This window comes from Parasteatoda tepidariorum, chromosome 7 (assembly GCF_982258835.1).
Source record: "Parasteatoda tepidariorum strain Cologne lab strain chromosome 7, Ptep-v5.0, whole genome shotgun sequence".
NCBI classification, from domain to species: Eukaryota; Metazoa; Arthropoda; class Arachnida; order Araneae; family Theridiidae; genus Parasteatoda; species Parasteatoda tepidariorum.
Window position 1 is genome coordinate 55,521,812 of NC_141761.1, and position 22,493 is coordinate 55,544,304.

The 22,493-nt window shown below is 29.5% G+C and overlaps 1 protein-coding gene and 1 pseudogene across 1 annotated transcript in view; both read left to right on the forward strand.

The window, feature by feature from the left end:
* Nucleotides 1-22,493, forward strand: part of LOC107439861 (receptor-type tyrosine-protein phosphatase kappa) — an 82,663-nt gene that overhangs the window by 2,171 nt on the left and 57,999 nt on the right. Inside the window, exon 2 of the mRNA XM_043045697.3 lies at nucleotides 12,870-13,012. Within this exon, the coding sequence (XP_042901631.2) occupies nucleotides 12,884-13,012 (129 nt within the window). The 5' untranslated portion in view covers nucleotides 12,870-12,883. The remainder of the gene's footprint in view (nucleotides 1-12,869; nucleotides 13,013-22,493) is intronic.
* LOC122270028 (histone-lysine N-methyltransferase SETMAR pseudogene) lies at nucleotides 8,649-9,677 on the forward strand (annotated as a pseudogene).

Sequence of the window (22,493 nt, forward strand, 5' to 3'; positions counted from 1 at the left end):
ATGCATTTGAATTTTTTTCTCTTTCCTTAATTTATTCAAATTTTATTATTTTTACCATAAATGATAACAGAATTTACTTTGCCAGAAAAAATAATTATCTTTTTTTAGAGATATATTTTAAGATATCAAAATTAAAAAAAATTATTTACATTTTGTTTTGAATTTTGATAATTTTTTTTAAACAACTCCCAAACCCTTTTGAAAAGAAATACCTCCTATGTTTAAAGAATGGTTTTATTATTTTAATAGTATTGAACATTGAAACAAAATTTTACTAAAAAATGTTTGTTTTTCAATGTTATTCCAATTGTGCTAAAAAAAAACAACAATCTTATTTTAATGTGTTTTTTTAACTGTAACAAACGTTAAAAACTCCTGGTTGTTATTTTATCCTAAAATTCTTTTTAAAACCATAAATGACAAAAAAAGCAAGGGGTTCATATTTATATAAAACTACATTTTTTAATTCCATTGAAATTAAATAGTTTTGTCCGATTCTTGTACTTTAAGTGAAATAAATAGACTGTGACAAATGTGTTCTATTTTTGAAGCCTTTTAGTAATCATTACCGTTGAGTTACTTTTTTTATGTTTCTTCTACCCTTCATTAAACAGCATAAAGACTACAACATAAACGACTTCTTTTAAGGCATTTTATAGCTACGTCAGTACAATAGAATAACATTTATAAATTACATGTTACTTGACGCAGACCGGTGTAGAAATAACTTCTGTAAGAAAAAAAATTTAACAGGAATAGCAAAACTTTTGATAACAATAATGGGTAAAACAACTAACTGTCATACACGTGTTTGGAAAGATTCTTGCTTGTCACTGTTCGAATTTTAATTCCAAAATTACGGTAAAATAACAGACAGCATTCTGTCCGACCAATCAACCGTTAAGTTTACGGTAAAGAAATTTTTTTTTACTGTTGAAACAGTTTGCAACTAATTTGGTTTTTTAGCCATTTATAACTAGCATGGTTTCAAAACAGGTAAAGAAGAAACTTAACTGGGCATAAGAGCTAGGCTTTTCATTAGGCAAAATCCCTAATGAAAATTAGGTGGAATTGTGTTTTATCAAAAGAACCATGGAATGTGGTTTAATTAGTTAATTTGGTTGTTTCACCTATCGTAAGACATGGGAAATACATACTATACTTTTTTGCATTAAGCATCATTATGGTGCTGCTATCTATGCGTGAATGAGAGTATCGTATTTTAATACTCCAGGGTCACAAATTGGGGAGTGCAGGTCATTAGAAACTCTTCATGTGTTGAAGGGAATGGATGAAATACTATGATTCCAACGCTGGAACTCGAATCCCTGTTCTGTCTGTCATGAGATTGACAAATTAATCTTCTCGGCTATAATGTGTACCCAGCTTCAAGGGACTTAATGTGGCTTCATCATGTGGGCGTTGGTGAGATAAAATTCTGATTGTTTGACCGTATTAGGTGAAAGCAGTTAACAAACGGGTTTTTCTCACAGTTAACTTCTATACCATCTTATTTATGGTTATTTGACTGTTTTATTTAAATATAATAAAATAAAAATTAATTAAATTATTTAGCCATTTTTCCCGAGAAATTTTAATCGTGTACTTAAAAATTTTTTTCTTCTTCATAAATTCGGTAAATAAAATTTCAGCTCGCATAGTGAACACCCTGAATAACTTTTGTTCTAATCATCGGATTTTCACGTATTAGGACTCAATCTTAACAGTTCAATTACCTAACCTGAAATATGCAGATTAATTAGTTAAGGCGATATTTTTAGTTACGAAATCTGACACAAAAACGTACTTTCTCTGAATAAAGATACCTTCATGATATTTATTACCTGAATAAACATAAATTTTTTCGACGGATCGAATTTTTACTTGTACGATTTATTAAAATTAAAAAAACTCATAAATTACTTTTCGACCGATTTTGTTCAAACTTTGTATTTTGCCATTTAAAATTGAATACTTTTAAATGATGCAAATTTTCTTATACCTTACAATTCAAAAGTTTTTCGACTATTAATAAGAAAAATAATAATTATGAAAAGTTATTTTTTTAATGGATAACGAATTTTTAATTAGTTATTTTTAGGAAGTTATTTTTTTACTTTGGATAAACGAATTTTATCTTTACATGCAAAAATTTTTCGATTCGCTTAAAAAGTTTTTGAGATAACGAACAAAAGCAAAACGTGAAATGAACGTTAAAGAGTAATAACTTTCAACTACTCTTCGACTTAAACTGTCGGGACCATTTTTACCAAATTACGACTTCTCCACCGTATTTTAGGAGTCAGGTTAGGAATCATAATCCGCCGGGGGAAAAATATGTTTATTCAGAGAAAGAACGTTTTTATGTCTAATTTTGTAACTTAAAATATCGTCTGCATTAATTAACCATTTAGATTGAATTAGTTTTAATACATAGAAATCCGATCATTAGATGAAAAGGTATATAGGGTGTAAACTTTTTTATTTAGCTCATTTGGTTTAAACTTCGTCTAAGTTTTTTCTTTCCCCCTTGTAACTACATTAATGACTTGAAAGATAAGCTTTTCTTATTTGCCTGTTTTAAAAATAGTTTTTGTTTCAACATTTTTGCTTATTATTTCACACGTGCAATATCTGGAAAAACTAATAAATTTACTCTATCGGATTTTACAATATCTTGATGCGTTTTCTTTGCATTTCGTTTGTTTGATAAATCTACTTCATTCCATTAAATATTGCAGGAAACTACTTATACATTTGTTTTTTTTTTTTTTTAAAAAAATACGTTGTGAATGTGATGTTATGCACTGAAAACGCTAGATTATTCAATTTCAAAAGTGATTTTTGTATTACAAATGTTTTTATTTGTAGTAAAACTCCTAATCCCTATATTATTAAAGAAACACACTTTTCACTGATCCTTTTTTTTTTCTTTCCCCCTTTATAATCTTTTCCGCTTCTCTGCTCCGTTGCATTTAAAACTTTCATCTGCAAAACCTTTTCATCATTCATCTTGTCTGATTTTCCTTTCTATGTAATAGCCACGTGTAGTTCGCTGACCTGTTAACTAAGTTTTAACAGGGGTCTGTCCAGACATTTTGTGAAAGGTCCGTTTTTGTAAAATTGTGAAAAAATTACTCTTAATTTGTGAATATAAAATAAACGTTAAGTCACATTCTTTCAACCAGGGTCCGCTTTTGTGAATGTGTGCAAATAGGGTCCGTTATTGCAAAAAAACTTTTTCAAGGAGTTTTTAAATTGTAAAGATATACAAGATTATGCTCAACACTGTAAAATTTTAAAAAATAAACAGCAATTGCAGCTACTAAATTAGCGATGCAACATATAAATATTTGGTATTTAGCCTATACTGCTGAACGCAGAATATTCATTTCGGACGAATAAAGGAAGAAGCGTCTGCCGAAGACAAAATTTAGTTCGTTTACATCTGTCTTTCTTCCTAGGAAGGGTTTATTCGATTAACAAAACAATAATGAAGGTAAACAAATTTGTGAAGGGTCTGATTAAAAGATAAATTATTTTGTGTAGGGTCCGTTTTTAAGTTAAAATATTTGGTGAAGGGTCCGTTTTTATGAAAGGATATTTTGTGAAAGGTCCGTCAACGGACCCAAATTTTTTTCAACTAGAACCGAATTTCCCTGTTCAACTAGATTTTTTTTACGAAATCGATTTCTGTTGAGGGTGCGGGGCCTTGAAATTTGTTGCTCATATAAGCGATGCAGGTTCGAGTCCCTAAGATGGCTGGTCAATACACGTAATCTCTCTGGTTTTGTTGACGGATCATGGTTAAGAGTTCCCTTTATCCATGCTAATTCTAAAATATTTTGTTTTCAACAAACCTGTACAACAAATAGTTTCTTGCCGAAAAATCCTCCGCTAAGGTAGATTAATAATTCTAACACTTCCATGTTTTGAGTTGGGTTAAAAATTACGACGCTCAGAATTGATAGCTGCGAATTTTACTTAGATTGACTGTTCAATACTGGTTTTAAAATATAAAATGAAACCTCGTTTGACAACACTATTAAAGGATAGAATATAAAAAGTAAATCAAACTTTCTTTTGTAAGCTAGGAAGTGTTACCAGGGAAATTGAGAAGAAATTTGGGTCCGTTAGCGGACCCTTCACAAAATAATTTCTTTTAATGGGACCCTTCACAAATTTGTTTATCTTCATTGTTAATCAAATAAACCCTTCCCGAGGGGAGGGAAGAAAGACTGTTCGAGACAAACTAAGTTTCCCTAAGTTTAAATTCCAAATGTAGTATTCTAAGAAAATATTTTTACTTTAACAAACATCGTGTGCGCATTCTTATTAATAATAAATCATAATTTTTTTTTGTAAATAAATAATTGATCAATTTATATTTATTCATAAAATTAATTAATAGAATATTATGTAAATAAAAATTAATTTCTGGCAATTATTTAAATAAAATATTATAAATTTAAGAATTGTTTAAGTTTACTTAATGCGTAATACATTAAAAGTGATACATTACTAAGTTGTGTTGTTTAAAATATGTCAATTGAAATTATTAAAAATGTAAGTGATTTTGTTTCTATAATTCGATGTTGAACAGTATATTCTAAATACCAAATATTTGTATGTTGCATCTCTAATTTAGTAGCAGCAATTGTTGAGCAGAATCTTGTATCTATTTACAATTTAAAAACTTCCTGAAAAGGTTTTTAGCAATTTTTGCAATAACAGGACCCTATTTACACAAATTCACGAAAGCAGGACCCTATTTTAAAGAATGTGACTTAACGCTTATTTTAAATTCACACATTATGAATAGTTTCTTCACATTTTTACAAAAACAGGACCTTTTACAAAATGTCTGGACAGACCCCTGGTTACTGAAAACATGCATTTTCAACTTTATTTTAAACGTAGTGAAGAAAAAAAAGCACCAAGATAATTTCTTTTTTGGGTGTACTATTTTAGAAGCGGATTTCAATAACAAATGTATTGCATTAACAGGGGTCTGTTTAGAAGAAATTTGGGGTCCGTTAACGGACCCTTCACAAAATATCTTTTCATAAAAACGGACCCTTCACAAAATAATTTATCTTTTAATCGGACCCTTCACAAATTTGTTTATCTTCATTATTGTTTTGTTAATCGAATAAACCCTTCCCAGAAAGGGGGGGGGGGAGAAATACAGATGTAAACGAACAAAGTTTTGTCTTCGGCAGACGCTTCTTCCTTTATTTGTCCGAAATTAATATTCTGCGTTCAGCAGTATAGGCTAAATACCAAATATTTGTATGTTGTATCGCTAATTTAGTAGCTGCAATTGCTGTTTATTTTTTAAAATTTAATTTTTTTAATTATAATTTTACAGTGTTGAGCATAATCTTGTATGTCTTTACAATTTAAAAACTTGAAACTTTTGCAATAATGGACCCCATTTGCACAAATTCACAAAAGCGGACCCTGGTTGAAGGAATGCGACTTAAAGTTTATTTTATATTCACAAATTACGAGTAATTTTTTCACAATTTTACAAAAACGGACCTTTTACAAAATGTCTGGACTGATTAAAAATGCATTTTATTTAACATATTTTTTTAGACAGAAAATGCTTATAAGTTAAAGCATATACATATCCTTTATTTATTTTCACATGTTAGAAATGGAACTACTTATTTAGTTATTTTTTTTTAAAAAAAATCCTTTATTTTTTTACTTCACTCTCACATGAACTGATGAATTGCCGTCACACCTTGATGATCTCTTCGAATTCGGAGTCTCGATTTCATCTACGCTTACACCTGTTTGCAAACATTTAGGTGAACTGCGATTCTAAAAGTCAGCAGATCTGATCTTGTAAAGGCCTCTCCTTATTCTTGCTTTTCTTTTTCTTTGTTATATCATGCGTTAAATTTTCCGTTACCTAACCGGCTTTGGAGAGTCTCATGGAGGATATCTTTTGTGGGCCGAACTTTTTTTTCGTTTAGACTTCAAGTCTGAACTAGACCTTGATAATTTAGTAGCTAGGGTCGATTTCGTGATATTACAATCTCGTCTTGCATTTTAATTGCGTTTTTCATTATTCGTCGTACGTTTAATTCAAAACAAACTTTTTTAAGAGATTTTGTAAATTTTAATCGTTTAAAAAATAGAGCTTTTTAGTTTTTTAAAGTTTGGCCACTTTTTGATAATTGATGAAACAATTCGAAAAGAGTTTATGTTAATTTATTTTAGTTAAAAACGATTGTAATGGGCAGGGTTATTCTTCTAAAACCGCAGTATTATAATATTACTCTGAGACACAAGTTTGGTGTATTTTTCTGAATGGCCTTTTTGGTGGGGGAAATTTCTTCTTTTTTTTTAATTATGACAATGCAACTCTTTTGTTGCCTTCTTTTTTTATTCAGATTTTCACGCTACATAAAATGAACAAACGTTTTTCTTGAAAATATAGCCTAAAGATTGACTAAAAAACGAAATAAAGGTAAGCTACTGTATCTAAAATGTCCCTCATTGGAATTGGGCAGTTACTTACGTTTACCTTTGTGAGATGGGGTTTCTTTTATAAAAATATTTTTTGTGCGTGGTTTAGTAGTCTAGTTTAGAAATAAATTGGCAATTAAATTAATATTTTTCCACATTAAGTCCATGCTTTAATTATTTTTAGAAAATATTAACTAAATTATAGTATTGTCAGAAGTATTTGATTATTTTTTTCATTACTTTTAATTAATAGTACAAAGGTATATTTGTCTTTTATATTGTTTTATGAACAAATAGTTTTTGTTGAGAGAGTTGTTTCCAGTTGTTTCAATTTTACTCATTAAATTCATATTTTTTTTCTTTTTTGAGTATGATGTGTGTGTCTTAAATTTGTGATAAACAGTAAACAAATAAAAGTATTTGTATTCTTATATATTGAACAATGATTCATTTTACTCGATAGTTTATTTGTATGTTGTGATGTGATATTTAAATTGTTTTGTTATTTTTTTATGTATATTTTAAAAGAAATATTCTTTTTAAAGATTTTAGGTAATATTTAAAACTTTACCCAAATATTTCAACTAGGCATTTAATATTCTTAATTGCATTTCAACATATTTAAAGTTTATTTTTAACTACTTATTATATTACATTTAAATTGTATGTTTTATATCATTAAAAAATTAAATATTTTTTAAGAATATTAGTCATCCAATAAGAACAAAAATAAAATCCAATTAAAATTTAAATAAATCTGTTTCAATTAAAAAATAATTTGAAAATCCTAAATAGTAATTAAATTATATATTAATTAGACCCCCAATAATTAATGATTTTCTTTCTTTTTTTCATTTTAATAACTATTTACGTTTGGAAAGGTTAAATTTTATATTTTGCATAGATTATTGTTTAATTATTTAAATTCATCAAACTTCCATTTTTGGGATGAAAAAAAAGCATATTTTTCTTAGAAAAAATATCTTTCTTAAAAGATTTTTTCATTAATAAATAAACAAATTTTATTTCTTTTTCGAAAAAAGAAAGAAATTGCCGATTATGTAGCTTTTATCTAAAGCTGCTAATATCAGTTGAGCATATAAAGAAACACACCAATGATAATAAATACGAATTTAAATTTTTTTTTTCAAATTTAAGTTTATGTGGTAGTTTATTAAGGAACCTGAAACCTAATTTTTTTGTTGCTTTAAATAGAATTAAAATTAGCTATTACGTGGCAGAGAATTTTATAAATTCAGTTTACATGAATACAGGTCAGTTTGTTCATCAGAGAGGAAAATAGAACAGCTTCTGTAATTATTATTTTTTTCTAATTAGCTTTTTTTTCCAGGTAGCTCTCATTTTGAGGTCTTTGACCTAGTTTTTATGTAAAAAGGGTTTTTGTTAGTATTCCTTTCCTGCTCATGGAGTTAGAATTTTTTTCTTACATAATTGATGTGGCGAAAAAAAATGTCGTTGCATTTTTTCCCTTCAAAAGTAAATCCAAAAATACATAATCAAAACTATTTTTGCTATGTAAGCATAACATTAAAGCTTATAAAGACATCAGTGAACAAATTTCTAACAAAAATTCACTTACACAACATCATTATTATTATTTTATTCCAAAAAATTATTTAAAATTGATACTAGAACAAAATTTTGGAAATGTGCCTTTTTTTAAAAAAAAAATCGTCTGATCGATCGAATAAATCAATCGGACGATATATTTCTGATTTTATTATGTTTTATTATGATATATTATGATAACCACGTGAACAATAATTAATCCTTCTTATAAAATAAAATTTATTGTTGATTATTTCTAAAAAAACAAACATATAGTTTGACTGCTGAAACTATTGCTGCTCTTAGCTTTTTTTTTTCATTTCGCCCTTTCTTTTCCTTCTTAGCATCCGTAACATTAATTAGTTATATATAAAAACATAATACGTATATATATATATATATATATATATATATCGGGTTGAGTAAAAAGTTTTCCGCCAAGGGGAGATACCTCCGTGCCAGCAGCAGCCATTCCCGTGGTAGTTAACCTATTCAGAAATGGGCTTTTGCATTTTAAAGCTGAAAGCTGGAACTGCACAACTGTGTAATTTGTTTGTCAAAACTTTATCATTTTGTGCACCAGAAAAGTGTTTGAAATGGAGCTATCACGTAAGCAGATCAGAACGATTATTTACTATGAGTTCCGAAATAAACTCAGTGCAACTGAATGCCACAAGAAAATGTGTGTAAGTTTAGGTTTCAATACTGTTTCTTATGATACAGTAAAAGTTTGGTTTCGAAAGTTTAATAGTGGAAATTTCAACATTGAAGATGAACCACGTTCTGGCCGCCCTATTGAGATTGATTGTGACCAATTAAAGCAAATTATTGATCAAGACAGAAATGTTTCAACACGAACCATTGCGTTAGAGTTTGACGTTTGCCAAAAAACAATAGTAAATGCCTTCAAACGCATAAATTTAACATTTAAGTTGAACCGCTGGGTGCCTCACGAATTGACTGCTGAAGACAAGAGCAAAAGAAAAGCGGCCTGTTTGGTTCTGCTCAGAGATCAAAGGAAAGAGAACATTCTGGACAGAATTGTGACCTGTGATGAAAAATGGGTATACTACAACAATACTAGCCGTAAAGGAGGGTGGTCAGCACCCGGGGAATCAGCAGGTTCGGTTGCAAGACGAACGCTAACTAACAAGAAGGTCCTTCTCTGTATCTGGTGGGATTGTCGTGGAATTATCTACAAGGAGTACCTGAAAAGCGGGCAGGATATCAACAGTATAATATACAGCAATATGCTAATCAAAGTTAGCGATGCCATTCACGAAAAACGAAAAAACGAGTTCAGAAGGAAGGTGGTTCTCTTTCATCAAGATAACTCCCGGCCACATGTCAGTGCAATGACCGGCTGGACCCTCAACACACTGGAGTGGGATTTGATGCAACATCCTCCATACAGTCCAGACATGGCACCTTCAGATTACTCTCTGTTTTCACATTTGCAGCTGCATCTTGATGGCACAATCTTCCGTTCAAATGACGAGGTCATAAATGAGGTTGATCGCTTTCTGGACTCGCGCACCTCCCAGTTCTTCGCAGAAGGGATTGAAAAGTTGCCAAAACGTTGGCAGACTATTGTTGATTTGAATGGAGATTACTATCCTCATTAACTTTGCTGATTTTCTATCTATTTATCATTTTACAGGATTGTATTTTTTTGGCGGAAAACTTTTTACTCAATCTGATATATAATAGGATAAGAAAAATCAAGATTATTTTAAGAGCAATAATATCATATTTTTAATTAAAAATTTTAAAGCTATTTTTAGCGTAGGGTAATTTAAAAACCGATAAATATCGATGTGTATTGCGGGAAAACAGACCAGTCATCATGCTTAATGAGGTCAACAGTTAAAAGATCATAACAAATTTTTTTGGTTGACGGTGCACTTAAAATATCTAAATATCGCTCTTAAAATATCTTGTGCGGCTCGCCTGAATATAAAAAATAACAAAGTTGTATGAACAGAACATAAGCAACTTCCTTCAACAAATGAGAACATCTAAGTAACCTATAACAATTAAATTACACCAAATAAGCTAAAGCAGATTAAGTGTTTTAAGTAATATGTTACAGATGAGTGCTCCAAACAAAATAAAACTGATGAAGTGAACAATTTAAATTAAATGTAGTGCTCTAAATATTATAAAATAGGTGAAGTGCCTCAAATAATTAATTAATCAATCAACCTGAAAATTAATCAACCTGTGTTCCGCTGCATATAGGTTGTTAGAAATGGGATATAAAGTAAACGAATCATCATCATCATATCTGGCTAGACAGCCCAGGGTGGACCAGTGCCTTCCTTTGAATTCGAATCCTCTTCTCTTTACTTTTGACACTTGTTCGCCAGTAGTAACGAGCAGTATTCTTTTACTTTTTACAGGCGAAAGTAAAAGAATACTGCTCGTTTTTTTAAAAGATCATTTTAGAATGTTTTACGCATTTACTCTATATTATGTCTGTTATAAAAATATTTTTCAAAAAGCCTTCTGGATAACTAATTTTTTAGTTTAAATATTTTGTTTATATGGAACTGTTGGGTAATCTTAAAAAAGAATCGGTTCGTTAAAAATGGCAAACTACTATAGAATAATTCACTTACGGTTCGCCATTTTTTCCATTATTAAATTCTACGAATTATTTATTGATGTAAATGCTAAACAGATTTGTTTTTCTGAGTTCTGTACTTACGGTCATTCTTATTCAGATAATTTTTATTGATCTTATAACAGTTTATAATGATACTAAAAACTAAACAATATATTTTAAAATATAATTTCTTACCATGATTGTTATCGTTAAAGTTCGAAAACATTAACATGCACATTAGCTTGCTAATTTGCAGATCAACTAGTGATCCGTTAAAGTGCGAAATCAAAATTTCACCTCAATTTTCTAGGTATTAAGCGCATTACCCAGTAAGGGTCTCCGTATCGTTAAAGATTAAAAGTTTGTTACTATCATTCTATCAACTAATTTGTTGATAGTTTATTTATTAGGCACCAAAAATGAAATAAATGACATTATGTTAATTTTTCTTAAGTGTGATATTTTAAACCTTGAAATTCCTTCGTATTATAGTTTTTGAAGTTATTGAGGATTAGTTCTATATCAACTAATGCGTTGATTGATTGTTGTAGTAATTTGACTTTTTAGATAACTGAAAGTAAATGAATAACATTGCTGTTGTCCCAGTAAATTTCTTATTTTTATTTTAATGTTTTTACCGTAGGTAATGTGCAGATCCTGTCGATACTGCCGTAAATCAGTTGATCAGTTCCGTAGATCAAATCCAATCCCGTAGGTCAGTTGTTCCCAAATGGTGTTCCGTTTAAGGGTCATAGGGGTTCCGATAGATAGGATTTTTTTTTTTAACCAGTTAAGATTTTCGAAACTTGTAATTAAATTTATTCAGCTAATAATTCATTATTTTGTAATATTTCCGTTTTTTTTATGAAAGTATTTAATAGAAATACTTGTGAAAAAAGAAATTTCAAAACTATGTTTTTCTAATACTAACAATAAAGGAATTATGATGAAGGATATGCAGTTATGAAAAATTCCGTTTGTATTTCGTATTGAAAAAAAGAAAGCAAATTCAACAATGAAGAAGTATATCTGCTGAGAAATATTCTCAAATTTTATATTCCTTTTTTTTCTTCTTCATTTTAATGGAAACCATATTCAATTTTCGTTTTATGCAAGCATTAAAAGCAAATTAATAACTAGACTAGATTCTGCACCAAACCTGTAAATTCAACTATCTGACGTTAGACCCAATTTTAAGACTAAAATTGATAAAGCAATATGATTAAAAAAATTTCATTCTCAGGGGTCTGTCCAGGACGAATTTACTACCGTTTAGCGGTACCTTCACAAATTCAACTTTAGGAAAAGCGGTAGTTTCACAAATTCAATTTTAGGAAAAACGGTAGTTTCACAAAATACTTTCTCTTTAAATTTTATTTTTGTATCCCTTAAGAAATGATAAATCCATATTTTTGTGTTTATTTTTTAATATAATTTTTAATTTTTCACAAATTATGTCTAAATTTTCACAAAATAGGTACCTCTCAGAAAAACCTAGACAGACCCCTGATTCTTCATTTATTCTCTATACATTTTCAAAATAATTAATAAAATTTAGATCATTGTATATTTTAAAAATAGTTATAAGTCTTTCGCTAATTTATATGTTCACAATAGCTAATAAAAGTTATTCATTAAGTTTCGGAGTTCCGCCAAAAGAAAGCAATTATTTGGTGTTCCACAACCGAAAGAAATTTCAAAATAATTAATAAAATTTAGATCATTGCATATTTTTGAAATAATTATAAGTCTTTCGTTAATTTATATGTTCACAATAGTTAATAAAAGTTATTCATTAAGTTTCGGAGTTCCGCCAAAAGAATCTGATTATGTAGGGTTCCACAACCGAAGAAATTGGGAACCCGCTGACCTAGGTAATTACGGAAATGAAACACTTTTTTACACTTCCACAGATCAACCTAGTTAATCAGCATATTAGCTAGATAAGCTGTAGCATCAAGTCTCGGGTTTCCGCCAAAAGAATGTGATTATGTAGGGTTCCACAGCCGGAAAAAAAATTGGGAACCGCTGACCTAGGTAATAACAGAAATGAAACTTTTTTGCTTCTGCATGGATCACCCTAGTTAATCAACATATTAACTAGATAATATGTAGAATAAGAGGTTTCAACACTTTATCTATAACATATGCATGTCCACTCTTATATGTTTATTCTTAGTCATTCCATTTACTTATTACTTTTCTGTAGGTCAAAAAATAAAGATGACTCTGGAAATAGAAAGTTATGAGTCCCCTCCTGGGACAGAGAGGCAATATGTAGTGAAAGTTGAAGATTTGGAGCGTTATGTAAAGACCATGTCCGAGTCTGGTGGATTCAAGGAGCAGTTTGGGGTAGGTGTATTCTTCTTCCTTTTTCCGGATCAGAGATCCATTTCCTCGAATTCTGGACACTGGAATTTTTTTATTAACTTCCGAGAGATTTCGGCCACGCCTTCAATTTCCGCTATCATGCGTTTCCGTTTGCTTAACCTTTGGTTTATCTCTATTATAAGATTTTTCTTTCCTTTTTTTTTCGAGCTTTTTATATTAACTCTATTTTTTTTTTTGTAATTTTATAGCATGTATTATTATAATTTATCAGAAAAAAAGGAAGCATTTATAGTTTTTGAGGGATCATTTTGAAAATTCTGTGTTATTTGGAAAAAGAGGCTTTGCATTTTGTTTGGAAGAAACTAAAAATGAACAGTACAATTGTTTAGCCATAATTATTACAAGAATAGATTAAAACAGTTAAATTTAGTATAGCACGAGACAGTTAAGTTTTTCGCATCTACATTTTTTTTTAAAATAAACTATTTTCATATTATTAATTTGAGTTCTATACGCTATTTTTAAATCTATGTAACATATTATCTAAGAATTGGTGTGATATTCATTCATTCTAAACAATATTTGATGATAAAAATTTATAGGCTGTTTGTAATTATAAATTTGGTATGCATTTTAATTTTCAACTATTAGTAGTGTGTAGGTTTAATATACAAATAGTATTAATAAAATTTAGTTATGATATTTTAACTATTTTTTTATAATAATAAAATTAGATTTTACTTTATTACTTTACTAGTATTGACGAACTATGATTATTTTAATTGTTTAAGAAATTCATTAATATTATTTTTTATTCCAATTTATTCCAATTACTAGATATTTCTCTTTGGAAAAAGAATTTCATCATTTTATTCCATTTGGAAGAAACTAATTTCTTCCTGGACGATTTTTTTTCTCCATATCTTTTTTTCCTGCGGTTTTTTCCACCATTGAAAAAACTGGTTGTCATTGTATGTAAGCAGGGGTCTGTTTAGAAGAAATTTGGGTCCGTTAACGGACTCTTCACAAAATATCTTTTCATAAAAACGGACCCTTCACAAAATATTTAACTTAAAAACGGACCCTTCACAAAATATTTTAACTTAAAAACGGACCCTTCACAAAATAATATATCTTTTAATCGGACCCTTCACAAATTTGCTTATCTTGATTATTGTTTTGTTAATCGAATAAACCCTTCCCAGGAAGGGGGTGGGGAGAAAGACAGATGCAAACGAACTAAATTTTGTCTTCGGCAGACGCTGCTTCCTCTATTCAGCCGAAATGAATATTCTGCGTTCAGCAGTATAGGCTAAATACCAAATGTTTGTATGTTGCATCGCTAATTTAGTGGCTGCAATCGCTGCTTATTTTTTAAAATTTAATTTTTTTAACTATAATTTTACAGTCTTGAGCATAATCTTGTATGTCTTTACAATTTAAAAACTCCTTGAAAAGTTTTTTTTTGCAATAACGGACCCTATTTGCACAAATTCACAAAAACGGACCCTGGTGGAACGAATGTGACCTAACGTTTTTTTTATATTCACAAATTACGAGTAATTTTTTCACAATTTTACAAAAACGGACCTTTCACAAAATGTCTGGACAGACCCCTGGTAAGATAATATGTAATAATTCATAAAAATAATTAAACATATAAACTTCTTCTATACTATTTAAATGTGTTTCATAAAGTTCTTTTTTTTAAATTATTTTTATTTGATACTTTTTTGGTCCGATACGATGAAAAGTGTCACATACCATAATTCCTATTATTTTTACGTATTCAAGACAAAAATACTTCCTATGTAAATTTAATATTATTAATATTATGTTGATTTTAAATTTTAATAAATTCAGAAATCTAAATGATAAAAATATTAAAATTATATTGGATTTTGACTGAGTAGCAATAAGACTGCAGAATAAATAAATTTTTACTTGTAGAATAAATAAATATTTCTATTATAGCAGACATCTAAATGTAATAAAGTAACAGACTATAACAGACATCTAACTGTAATAAAGTAGTAAAATAAGCAATTCACCAAAATGTTTCGGTTTCATCAACCAAACATAGAATTTCATTTCCGTTTGAAGTAGTCTTTTGAGTAATCTAAAAAACGTGTTGTCATGCATAAATTATTTATGATTACGTTGTTAAAAAAACCTTTAATAAGTGCATGGTAGCATCCATTTTCGTAAGTGGTATTTAGTCATGCAAAAAATATATCTTTATAAAATTTCATATGGCCTTTTTTTTTTAATGTAATTTATAATACAAGTTTTAAATATGACGTACTAAAATGTTTCGTTTCCTCACTGAGTAAGAAAATATGGTCAAAACTACCAAAAAATGGTAAAATTTATCATGTTTCTGGCTCAATGGGAACAAAAAAAATTTGGTAATTTTTAATGAATGGCTTTGGTAGTGATGTGATAAAATTAGCCGCAAAATAATGTGTGATTAAATATGGTAATTTTATTATGATATTTTAGAGCATGGTATAAAAACCAATTATTGGATTAAATTTGCTTTTCAGTTTTGTATTTTTTAGTAAATGTACTATTATATACTATTATATTTATATACGTAATGTACTATTATATTTATATACTATTATTATACTATTATTATTATATTATACACTATTATTATTATATTTATATATTTTATGTAAATGTACTATTATATTTATATACGTACTATTATTTTGAATATCCGGAAAACCGTTCGCATATGAATGGAAAAATTACCAAATTAATAGTTTAAATACCATATATTTTGGTATTTCAACCAGAATTATGGATTTCTTTAACGGAAATGTAATTGACCAGAAACGGTAATTTTACCAGAATTTTTTTTTTTCGTGTGGAAGGCAATTTTGAGTAAAACATTATAAATTTGTTTTGGACAGACACATTAAAATTCCTTTCTACAAATTTTTTAAATATACTGTTTTCTTTTTAATATTTTCAGATAATTTCATATTGTTTTATACTTGAAAATATCTACTAATGCTCAGTTTATAAAAAAAAGCAATTAATGTCTAATATTCAAAAAAGAAAAAATATTTCTCATGCATACATCAGATGGTCTCGAAAATGACCTTAACATTAATTATTAAGTAAAGTTTATACTGTTACAGGCCTCTGCTAATGATATTTCTCTTTTTTAATGATATATTTAATCGAACAGTGTAAGAATTTTTTTAAAACCACCCTGATATTCAAGAAATAAATTTTTTGAGTACGGTTCCAATTTGAAAAATAGATACTTCTATTGCCTACTAAATTCATTTTATTAAACAACGCATTTGTTATATTTATTATCTGATTTCAAAGCAATTTTAGTTTTTGTTATTAATCAGTTTTTTCTTATCATTAAAAAATTTTTAATCGAAAGAAAAAAATTAAACTGATACTCCAAAAAATTAATTTGAGTATACGGAACACAGAACTGATACACTGAAATTGATCTTTTGGGGTATGACTTCAATTTTAAAAAAAAAATTTCAATTGTCTATAAATTAATATAATTAAATAGAGAAATATTTAACGAAAATTGTATTCTGATTTCAAACTTATATTTAGTTCCTCGTCGGCAAACTTCTTATTCTGGACAAATCTCAAATTGTGTGTTTAAGAAAATGGACATTAAGATGCGTATTTAAGAAAATGAACACATCTCAAAAAACATTTCGAACTGTGTTCATTTTCTTAAATACGCACTTTGAGCTGTGTCCTGTATAAGAAGCTTATCGACATCCTATTATTTATTCCGGATATTTTTTAATTTTTTTTATAAGAAATGAATAATCGAAAGAAAAAGAAATCTGTCTGATTCACTGAACTAAACAATTCAACTGAAAAAAATATTTAATGCATTTTGTTATAAAGATTACATCCCTTGAATTTGAAATCATTTTTAGTTTCTTTTATTTGTTATTTTCCTCTTAAAAAGATAAATGAATAGTCGAAGCATAAAATTTAGTCTGATAATTTAAAATTGATCTATAAATTAAACTCTAAACTTGAGTATGAGTTTAATTAAAACCGCTACCCACAATCATCGTTTATTTTAATAAATGAAGCAAAGCATATGTAATCGATTTGAAAGCGCCGTTTTTTTCTCATTCTGTAGAGTTTTGAATTACATTTTTAAAACTTTGTTTTCACAAATGCTAATTATATAAAAATAAGAATAAATAAATAAAATTAAAAAAAAATTCTGAAATTTTTTCAGTGTTGTTCGCTTTAAAGAAGTATTATTAAGCATCCATTTAACTATAAAAATTCTTACTTTAGGATTTTTTTTTAAATGTTTCTTTGTTTATATTTCTTCCTGATAGTTTAAGGAAGCAATTATTTCTATTTTATCATGTGACTTATGCGTTCAAGGGCATTAAACAATGCGTGAAGTCTGGTGTTTTCAATGTCATACAAAGGATCATTGTAGTGATACGTGTTTTGGGAAGTACCTATCAATAAGTATGTGAAAGTGAATCATTTATTAATCACAGGAATTTGTGAATAGATCGCCTAAACATCGTCAGTTAATTTAGCGGATGTTTCAAGAATATTAAACTCTTTTATTTTACCATTGGGTATTGGTTGAATTAAATGAATATGAATTCATTTAAGTACGTGTTAGATAATTAGTATTGATTGCACTTAAGATATAATATTCAGGGGTATGTTTAGAAGAAATTTGGATCCGTTAACAGACCCTTCACAAAATATTTTAACTTAAAAACGGAACCTTCACAAAATAATTTATCTTTTAATCGGACCCTTCACAAATTTGTTTATCTTCAATATTGTTTTGTTAATCGAATAAGCCCTTTCCAGGAAGGGGGGGGGGGAAATAAGGGCAGATGTAAACGAACTAAATTTTGTCTTCGGCAGACAATTCTTCCTTTATTCGTCCGAAATGAATATTCTGCGTTCAGCAGTATAGGCTGAATACCAAATATTTATATGTTGCATCGCTAATTTAGTAGTTGCAATTGCTGTTTATTTTTTAAAACTTATTTTTTTAATTATAACTTTACAGTTTTAAGCATAATCTTGCATGTCTTTACAATTTAAAAATTCCTTGAAAAGGTTTTTTTGCAATAACGGACCCTATTTGAACAAATTCACAAAAGCGGACCCTGGTTGAAAGAATATGACTTAACGTTTATTTTATATTCACAAATTACGAGTAATATTTTCACAATTTTACAAAAACGGACCTTTCAGAAAATGTCTGAACAGACCCCTGATATTGATAGTATGATTTTCTTTTGTATTTTATTACCGGCGTTGAACAGCTGATCCATTAATAAGTTAACGATTATCAGTGTTCAACCCTATAGCCTTGTAATTTTTGACGCAATCCAGTAGAGAAGGGAACTCATGGATCAAACGTTGGGGCGAATTAGTCTTCCTGGAGGATATTTTGATGGAACTATCCTGCATTTGAGTTACATGGAGCGGAGATCCTCCCACGTTAGCCCGACGGTAGGGAAATTCTAACTCTTGATCCGTTTACCATTGAAGATATTTTACGTTAACACTGTGGTCGGTGCGAGCCAGAAAAGAACTCTTATTAACCAGATACTGCTGGGATTTGAACCTAGGTCACCTATTTCGGAGACGAATGTTCTTTCCCTTGAGCCACCACGGCTCTTAATAGTAAAATTTTATTTTATAACCGTTGTTGAACATCCGACGCAATTTTGGGTTTACGGCTACTAATGTTCAACAACGTAGCCTTGTAATTTTGAACCCAATCCAGAAGACAAGAAAACTTCATGATCAAGTATTGGGAGAAATTTGCCTTTGTGGCTTGAAGATATTTCGATGGAACCATCTTGCATTTGTGTTACATGGAAAGGAAAACCTCCGACGTTTAGCCTGACCAGGGGTCTGTTTAGAAGAAATTTGGGTCCGTTAACGGACCCTTCACAAAATATCTTTTCATAAAAACGGACCCTTCACAAAATATTTTAACTTAAAAACGGACCCTTCACAAAATATTTTAACTTAAAAACGGACCCTTCACAAAATGATTTTTCTTTTAATCGGACCCTTCACAAAGTTGTTTATCTTCATTATTATTTTGTTAATTGAATAAACCCTTTCCAGGGCAGAAAACAAGAAAGATGGATGTAAACGAATTAAGTTTCGTCTTCGGCAGACGATTCTTAAATTATTCGTCCGAAATTAATATTCTGCGTTCAGCAGTATAGGCTAAATACCGAATATTTGTATGTTGCATTTCTAATTTAGAAGCAGCAATTGTTTATTTATAAAATTTAATTTTTTAATTATAATTTTACAATGTTGAGCATATTCTTGTATATCTTTACAATTTAAAAACTCCCTGAAAACGTTTTTTTTTTTTTTGCAATAACGGACCCTATTTGCACAAATTCATAAAAGCGGACACTGGTTCAAAGAATGTGAGTAATTTTTTCACAATTTCACGAAAAACGGACCTTTCACAAAATGTCTGGACAGACCCCTGCTAACGGCAAGGGGACTCTAATACATGATCCGTCTACCACTGAGGATATTTTACGTTAGCACTGTGGTCTGTGCCAGCCGGGTGTGGAATTCTCATCGACAAGCCATCGCTGGGATTCGAACCCGGTCTACCTCATTGGAAAGCGAAAGGTCTATCCCCTGAGCCACCACGGCTCTTAATAGTATGATTTTTTATTTTATTTTATAACCGTCGTTGAACAGCCGACCCAATTTCATGGGTTTACGATTACTAACGTTCAACTCCGTAGCCTTGTAATTTTGAACCAATCCAAAAGACAAGGAAACTCCTGGATCAGTACCCCCAGAGGTATTGATTTGTTGTGGGAACATGGAGGACTTTGAGACTCGACAGATTTAACGTGCATCAGTCACCATTTACTGCATGGGGAGTCTTCGGCCGGCGAGGATCGAACCCACGACCTCTTGGATATGGGCCCAGCGCCCTACCGACCAGGCTATTAATTATCAATTATATTTTATGAAATTAATGTGCTTTAGGCCTCGCTTAGATATATTTATTTTATTATGAAGTAGAACGCATTGTATTAAGAACAACTAATATTGCTAAAAGAGATAGGCTGTCATCATCGCTCAAAATTATAGTGCCGGGGAAAAAAAACTTGGCAAGATTAACCTTTGACGCAGATGAGACACCTTTTACCCTTTTATGTCATTTTTTCTAACTCTCTAATTACAAGCAAAATTATATTTTGGTATTTTTTAATTATAAAAAACAGTCTAATAGTTACTAAAAAATCTATTAAATTATCGGAATGATATTTGTATTAAAATATAAAATAAAAAAAAAGTAATTTGTAAATATTTTTGTTCATTCATATTCAAAAATTAATCAATAATTGATTTTGCAAAATTAAAGAAATTTCAATGAATAACACAGAAAAAGTCACCGGTGTTTCGTGGTGTATTTCATAACCTTAATATTAATGAAATGCTAAATATAATATTTTTCACTTATTTTGACATAAATATAAATTAAGGAAAAGAGTATGAAAAATATATTTAATACAAATTCTGCGTCAGAGGGTTAATGCGACTATAAGTGAGAGTTTTTTACATTTCACACAAAAATCATCTGAAATTGCAATAAGTAATTTCTTATGAAAATTGTCAAGGTAATTCTTAGAAAATTGAAGTTGAGTGTTTATTTTCCTATTGTTTTCAACGTTCTCATTCATTTAGTTTTTTCAGTTCATTCCTTGTTATCATGTTCACTGTCGCGTAAGTTTAGTATCTTGGCATAAAAATTTATTAAAGTATAGAATTAAGCTTGGTTTGTATTAAAACAGCTGCAGGGAGAAAATGCGAATCTATATTAGGCAATTCAGTTGTTGATTGCGAAACTACGAAATTTCAACAGGAACTGACGGATTTCATTTGCCTTAAATAAATTAGTCGCAATGCTCCTAATATGAGTAGTTTGATACATGTAACGCGAATTATTTATTTTTATTTAGATATTTAGTGAACTTAAATTTTTTTGTATACATTATACGGAAAAAAAATTAAGTAAAAATCTTCAATGAAATTGAGACGACTAAAGGGCAACGCATACTTTTTGTACAAAAACTGCAACTGAGAACAAAAATCATTATCAAAACTGCAAAAACATGCTAAAAGTTAGCATGTTTCTAGCTCTACAAAGGTACTTTTTACCGAACTGCCTTGGTATAATGAGTTTGATAAAATTAACAATAAAATATTGTTTTATCTGTGGTAAAATTTGGTTAATTTTTATCACGAGAGTATGGCATTAAAGCCATTTATTCGATCCAATCAGTATTTTTTACTGAATGTGTGATGTTTTTTTTAAACATTCAGTGAATGTGTGCTTGTACTGAATATGTGGTAATAAGAACTATAATTTTTAGAACCAGAATTTTCGGTAAATTGCCATATGTACGGGAAAATTATCAATTAAACGATTGAAATAGTGTATATTTATGTTTATGGCTTTTTGTCTTAACAGAAATGTCATTACAATACAGTACGTTAATTTAACCATAATTTTTTCTCCGTATGTCATTACGTTAAGATTATTCTTTCAATCTTAGTAATTTAAACCTAAAATATTTAAGTGAAATTTCGAGTTAAGTAATCACACAGTTACTGCGCTTAAAGTTGTCATAGTGTTAATTTTAAAAAAAAAAAATATGTATAAAAGTTACAAAATTATCCTTCCGACTAGTGAAGTGTCCCAATACTTTTTTAGAAGAGTTAACTAACTAATATATGTCGTTTAAATTTTAACTTATTTTTCATTTTCAATTATAGACCGCCGCTGGCTGTTAGAATGCGTGTTTGGTATGCAGTTTTCAGTATCCTAAAAGTCATAAAACGTGTCGTGTAACAGTGTAGGTTTGGTATGTTTTGTTGGATGCCTTCCAGAGATTATCTCGGGCTGGTTTTTGTAGCTCTGAGCCTTAAGAATTTTAATCCGAGCCCACCTGAGCTTGATATACAAGGGATTACTTAAAATTAGAATCCACCCGAAGATATACGTCGGATAAAGGCTAAAATTCGGGGTCTCATCACTTGGCCTTTGATATCTAAACAAGGGAAAACCTTTGCTATCGCTAACCTGTGAAGAGGAACCAACTGAAATTTCAAGATGACTTAAAAAAAAATCAAAATCGTAGGTTAAATAAAACTCGTTTGACAATTAGCGCTAGCTTCACAAAGCAATAGCACTGAACAGAAGTAGCTGTCGCTGTAAATTTTTTTTACTCAGTAACTCAATCAAATGTTTGTTTAAAATAAGTAGCAAAAATTTAAGAAAATTTTATCGTGAATCTGAGCCCTCTCCCCAAGCCCGAGACCATTTTTCAGTAGACAAACCCGTCTCGTCTCTAATGCCTGCTACAAAACTTTTTTCAGCCTTGTTTTAAATTCGCGAATGGCTAGAAATTTGATATCATTAACAGGGGTCTGTTTAGAGGAAATTTGG